This window comes from Anneissia japonica, unplaced genomic scaffold, assembly GCF_011630105.1.
Source record: "Anneissia japonica isolate Jap-2015-1 unplaced genomic scaffold, ASM1163010v1 scaffold1889_len2455224_cov183, whole genome shotgun sequence".
NCBI classification, from domain to species: Eukaryota; Metazoa; Echinodermata; class Crinoidea; order Comatulida; family Comatulidae; genus Anneissia; species Anneissia japonica.
Window position 1 is genome coordinate 2323820 of NW_022752980.1, and position 7159 is coordinate 2330978.

The following is a 7159-nucleotide window of genomic DNA, read 5'->3' on the forward strand; positions in this document are numbered from 1 at the left end:
CTGGAGTGCCAATCAAGCATAATAACTGACCAATAAGAACAGCCACAGGAAGATGCACATGTCCCGCAAATAATATACGCAACCCCAAATTTCCAATTTTTAAAACATACTTTCACTAAAATCGTCCCTATTAATCGTAAAAGCAGTAGCGTACTCGCGCGAATAGGCGCCAGGGTGCTTAAATTATTTTTTCAAATGGGGCGCTTATGAAAACAAAGTGGAAATTGAGGGGGCGCTTATGGAAATAGATGAAAATAGAGGGATTCTTATGGGAACTTATTAAATTCAAGAGGCACTATTTGAATGGAAAAAGATCATACAAGGACATTACGAATGGTGGTTAGGCGGAAAAGATAATCGTCCAGAGAACATGGCCCATGACAAGAATGCTGTGAATATTTACATAACAGCAAAATAGCAGATGCAATTAGTGGTGGTGGGTAGTGATTAGTTTGTTGGCCATCGGCTGTCAAATATGTAAGAAGAGGAAAGTTGGAAATATACTGTCTGTGTAGGGATCGGTCTCTCATCTGTCCGAGAGAAATATCCTCATTTTGATATTGACCTAAGAAGAATGTGATTCCACTCTGCAGCTCAAATCATGCCAAAACCACAGCAGTCCCAGAATTGATTTGATTATTGACTTGCTAAAAAGAAAATCTTATATTATTTTTGCGCTTATTCAAATTAGAAAGGGGCGCTTATTTAAACGGGGCGCTTATGAAAACCATTACCACTCGTTACACTTTAGTTTTTTTATTTCCTCTTAATTTGTTAATAAATATGAACCTTTATGATCAGTTAGTTCTATGCTCTATTATGCTATAAATACCTTGTAGAATGTAAAGTAGAATATAATTACTGTAGTTTTATTAGTTAATTAGTGTTTGTATTCCCTTTAAGTGAAATCAATACGACTACCAATAAATTACAAATTTCATAGAGGTAAGATTATGCAGACGATTACATTTTTTTTAATCCATTTATTTTATTTTGTTTTGATTTTCATGTGAGTTGGTGGTGAGGGTGTGGGGGGGGGGGCGCGACCCCAACAAAACCACGCGCCTCCCAGTCTTCCCAATTGACAATGTTAGAGGTCAAAAAATGACGCTCAAAATAGTTAAATATCACCTCATTTCACCTTACTTTGCGGGCTAGTTCTTTCTCACCTAATCATCGTTCCCCCACCCCCTACTTCACCTTCCTTTCCCATCCAGTGGTGGCTCTAGGATACATTTTCATATAAGTTGTCCGACAGGGGAGCCTGAGGACTTGAGCTCGTAGGCTCGAGCTGGAGGAAGGGGCTCCCCCTCCCAAATGAGATTTTTTAAAAGAATATTAACCCCAGCTGGATGGCCGAAAATGGCACTCTCAGACTGTGACAGACATGTGTTGACTTGGTGTGGGCTATTTTTATATGTTTTATGGTCTGACTGCCCGACGAGCTCTGTCCTGGGGGGGGCTTGACCTGTCCGGTGGGCGAGGGGTTTAAGACCCCTGCCCCCGCTGGCGCCGCCACTGTTCCCATCATTCCTTCTATTCAGGACTCCTAGATTTGCCTGTGTTTTCATTTAATTTGTCTTGAAGATTTTTTTCTCCCCTCTCCCCTCTTTTCTGCTATTTTCATTTCAGCTTAGCCTCAGCCATATAATACAGTATTCAGGCAAAAACTGCTCCATTCTTATATTCTTTTCGCCTCACACCTGTCAAATTAAGACAGATTGAATGGATGAAATAAAGTTTATGCACACACCATAAACCTACACATTGAACTGTTATTAAACAGTGGCGCAACGATTTGACTGGGGGCCCTGTGACTTTTTGAGAGTTGTGGGGTGGGGGGCTTTTGAGTCCCGGTCGCCAATTCCATTGTGGGATTTTAGATGTGCTCTCGTTTTTTAATTATGCTTGTCATTGCATTCTAAACGTTACCGGTATATCATATCTAAATAAATGATATGATACGAGTGGCGAATCCAATGTTTATAGGACCCATAGAGAGAGACTTTCACTGATGAAAGGTCAGTACTACCTCATGCCACCAGGGTTGGGCTGAGGTAAGAAAATTTATTATTGCAGCGCCTCTAAATGGCCGGAAACGGCACTTACAGACTTAAAATTTAAAAATGTGGGCCCATTTAATTCGCCACTGGATATAACATGATGTACAGTCGATGTCAGAGACACATTAATGTATCAACAAAGCCCTTTGGTGTCTGAGGGCCGGGTGCTAGATCGAGGACCATGTGGTAAGGATCCCCTTCTGGGCGCCTATGTGTCGGGAGCCCTGCGGACCCACCGCACGATCGAGAGCGCAGGCGTTACACCATGTTTTTAAACGATCAGCAAAATCTTATAAAAATTAAATGTAAAATGCAAAAAAACCATTCTCTTGGAAAGACCGTTTAATAATTGTGAACCCCTAAATTTTAACCCAGATCCACCCCTTTCATTATATCATCTTCCGCCCTCTCCCTGTATCAAATTTACTGACGATGAATCAAACACCGTGCCTGTGTCCAGAGAGATGAGGCCCTGGTGGGAAGCAAAGGGAAAGCGAATATAGAAATATGTTACGTAAAAATACGTCAAAATTGCATAGTGCTGATAATTATTGGATTGTGTGTAGTCATGTTGACCTTACATTTAATTAAAACCAATATATAAAAACAATAGTGCTACTAGGCCCTTAAAAACATGTAGGCCTACAAGCAACAATAAATTTCACTATTTTATATTTAGTAACTTTAAGATCTATAAACGAAAGCATCGGGATACTATACCGTTTGTGTAATTTACTTGCGGAACCTGGAGGATTACTGTCCACGCTTCCGTTATTACATTATTGATGTTCGCATCCGTTGCACGTCCGTATGACCGTATGACTGAGAGGTGTATAATATCGGAAGGCCGGAGTCGGAATGCACAGATGGCGAAGTTAATGAAACGCTCAAACAATCGAATCGAGCCTTGTGGTACTATTCCCAGAAACCGTTGAATAATTAAATCATAGTTACTTATGCATCAGATTTTTTGAAATTATAATGTTGTACAAAAGGAAGTACTATTGCTGTTCAAAACATGCAAATAAGTAATTAACAGGCGATTTCATTTGAAAACGTTAAGTTACTGTGAAAATAAAAAGAATTCATGAGCATGTTCAAGTTCATATCACGCATTACTGGACAGTTGTGGTGGCTCCAGATATTAATTTACCGACAGGGGATCCAGGTCCGTCAGAGGGTCCAAATCAAGGGGCCGCGGCGAATAGAGCCTCGGTTGGGGTCTCGTAATAAAAAAAATCCATAGAGTTCTCGGGAAAAAAATCAATGGCTTAGTATGCCTAATGCTCTCAAATTATGCTTTTAGACCACAGAGATAAGCAATCAAAATAACGTTATTTTGGGTAGGCAACATGGCGTCGAATGACGAGGGAGGGGGGTCCAGGCCTGTCCGGCGGGGCCATATTCCCCCTGAATGAAACTAAAAATTAAATCAAATTTGTTCTGATGAATCTGTGAATCATAATGTAAATTATAAATAGTATAATCACTGCTAACATCAATAGGTCTAGGCATAATTATATTGCGCGTGTGTAAATATAATTTTTAGAAATCGTGGGAGGAGTTGGTGTTATTGTAATCGTAAGCCTACCTCTTGACATCATAGTTAACGACCAAAGGACGTTAAAGTAATATAATTCATTTTTTTTACATATACCTATAAATTTATATCAGTAAATTTAAGTAAATTATTAAAAATTGATTCTGTTTAAACTTAGTTTTCACCATTTGGATCTTTATGTATATTCTTGCATCATTCATTGAGGAATGTTTTTTTTTTCGTTCATGCATCATCCAACAATTACAAAAAGTCACACATTTAAGGATAAAAGTTTATTTCATTGTTATTCCATATCATTTGTTTATTACATATTAAAACATACATAAACACGCTGATTTGTTGAGAATATAAATACATAAAACAGACCTACAAATCTAGCAAAGCAAAATATATAAATTTATAGTACAGTATAACAATGTATCAACGAAATGACACTGAACTAATACGATTAAAGAATAACATACGGTACGCTTTAAATGGAAGAAATTACAAAAATATAATTTAACGTTTTCAAGTCTCATTTTATAAACTTTTCACTTTCTCCCAATTCATAAACTTTTGGTATTCAAAATTATTTACAGATGCATCCGTAATCTCTGTTTACTGATAAATAACTACTCTCGCACTGATCTTGACCTTTTGTTACATAAATTCGCACACACGGGCATTCTCTTCCACTAGTTCGAGTTCAACTTTAGTCATCCACAGGGGCCCAGATCACCGCAGGGTTGTTCTTCCCAGGGGCCGTGCACATACCCAAACAATATACAATGTGAGAAGATTTGAAAATATAAGGATGTCAACATAAATGAAAAATAATATTTTCTTATTAAGTACAAAATTATTCCAGTGTATCCTTGAATCATCTGCCTTTCTTACCCTCCTTTCTAACAAAATCTCAGGGTTTTATTTACTCCTTATATCAAAAAACCACAGAAGCATAAAAACGGTAGAATTCACATTTAATTTTACTAATGGAAAGTAAATTGGTGTTTGAGTATCACGTACAGTAGTTTTCTCAGACATCATGCAAATGTAATCTGAGTATCCTATGATTTTACGATATCAGTTGCTTATAAATTGTATACGCCTAACAAGTGAAATATAAAATTTCATCAATATTGTAAACTATAATTTAAACTATATATCAAAACGATCATTTTGTAAGTTCCTCTCTGGTAACAATAGAGTTCGTTTTGTAGCATCTTCCTGATTCGTGGGGCTTTGATAGCATTTATATTGTTCCAAGTCGATGAAATCAATTTTAATGTTTAAATCGACCTTACCCATGTTGCCACTCAACCGCCAGATTTTTTTCTACACCAACATATTATCATCATTATCATTATTATTACCATTTAATTATCCCCAGCAAACACAAAACTTTCTTATAATTAACGTTGCGGTTTGGTATGTCTGAAAATAACTTTCACACAACGTTGTAGGAACGTTCAACCCGTCTGACTTTGTGTGAAATTAGGTTATAGGTACGTACTTATGGTTTGAAACAACATTAACGTTATTATAACGTTCGTATAACGTAATATTGTTAGGTGGGCTCATTATGATTGTCATTGTCATTAATGCATTATTGTTATCATTATTGTTGTAGATCTGATCCAAAGCTGTGCTTTTATCATTCCTGTTTTTTTTTTGTCAGTAGAAACCACGTCCCTTTCAGCTTTTTTCGGGCGGAGTATGGCGATTTTGTGGGCATACATAGTAGCCTACCTGAATCTGTTATTACTTTATACAGAGTCAAAAGCAAATATACCTTTCCGCTAAGGATGGATAATGTTGTTATTAAGATAGCGTAAAGGCCTGTTCATACTTGCAACGATAACGATAAAAAAGCTAATCAATTTTTCATATAATAAAAGAAATAAGAGAAGTTTTTACGATTCGATAACGACTTATCTTGTATACAATAAAAAATAATTTCACATATCAATTCAAATGACGTCGTAATCATCGAAAATGATAAAATTGTAGTAGTAACAACGATTTATCGTTTTTTCATGTATGACGTCATTTGAATTGATTTGTCAAAATATTTTGTTATCGTATATAGGTCGTTATCGAATCGTCTTAGTGTAAAAACGTTTATTATTTATATTATTTCCTATATGAACAATTGCTTTTTAAATTTTTATCGTTACTGTTATCGTTTCAATTATAAACAGGCCTTAAATGTACGTAAACACGTGCGTTTGAGGTACGCACTAAGTCTTGAGAAACAAGTGCTTAATATTAGCGATGTTCTGAATTCTAATTGGTCAGTTGTTAAGTTTGATTGACACCACGGAAAGGTCTATTGTCATCTGAACCACTTTCAACGTAGCTAACAGCAGGTTGGGATTCATACTTAAGCAAAGAAGACAAGGTAAGCATAACAAACAAGGAACTTCAGTAGAATGGACACCCCGGGCTAACTAAGATGAAACATGCGTAATATTACCGCCTAAAAATCATGGTATGAACGATTCCCGGTGATTTGACACTTCTATTCTGTTTTAACGACTATCAGTATCAATTATTGACCGAACAAGCTAAAACCTTAAAGGAAGAAACACTGATCATAAGTGTCAACTTACTTTATCAAATAATGATTTATGTAGACCTAATCTTGTAACAAGAATAATTCAATTCATTACCGTTTTTATTAATTCTGACTTCTTATATTAGGCCTACATATGACTTTTGCTGTAAAATGTAATTCTTAGATTTTATAACCTATATTTCAATCTCTCTCTCTCTCACGCTCGGCCGATACGGCTTATTCAAGCCATGAGCCTTACAACGGTGCGTCGCCAATATTTCAATACGCAATTTAATAACTGATACTGCCATTTCACTTTGCTAAATAAATTGAAATCGAATCGATAGTAAGGCATTGATAACAAAAATGTAGGTAAAAAATATTAAAATTCATTAAACATGACATTAATAAAACTCTGAAAAAAGGCACACTTATTCGTTTCAACTTCAATAATACATAACTATGTGATGTCATTATTGCATATTATCAGGGAGGGTATAACCACAAACTGTTGAATTGAGGACTTAGTCATCAATTGGCATATTACAGAGGACGCACTTCATTGTAACCAACTGGCCCGTTTTCTTGAAAAGTTTATTCCAACTTTCTACGTGTTCACTCGTCGTCATGCCAACACCCAAGCGCACATGGCCGATATTTGCATCAGGAAGTATATAGTCTCGGTCACGAACCACAAGTAGAAGAGTGAGATCATTCGCAGTTGTCGTGTTCGACAGCGGGATTGAGAAAGCTTCTTTGAATACCGGATTCATAGTGCCTCGGCGTACTGTCGTCTGGTAGGTCTGCACCTTTAGCTCTTCGCCTATCGATTCAGTTACCTCAATGTCAACATACGGGTCTATGAAAAATAAAAGATTGTGATTACGATGGATATAAATTTATAATATGATAGATTCCCAATGAAGTCTGTATTTACCTTTCTTTGATGATTTATATATATATATATATATATATATATATATATATATATATATA

The 7159-nt window shown here is 36.3% G+C and overlaps 1 protein-coding gene across 1 annotated transcript in view; it reads right to left on the bottom strand.

The window, feature by feature from the left end:
• Positions 1 to 4569: 4569 nt before the first annotated feature.
• The window catches only part of LOC117122548 (synaptotagmin-7-like), a 12180-nt gene continuing 9590 nt past the window's right edge, over positions 4570 to 7159 (bottom strand). Inside the window, exon 3 of the mRNA XM_033268149.1 lies at positions 4570 to 7022. Within this exon, the coding sequence (XP_033124040.1) occupies positions 6688 to 7022 (335 nt within the window). The 3' untranslated portion in view covers positions 4570 to 6687. The remainder of the gene's footprint in view (positions 7023 to 7159) is intronic.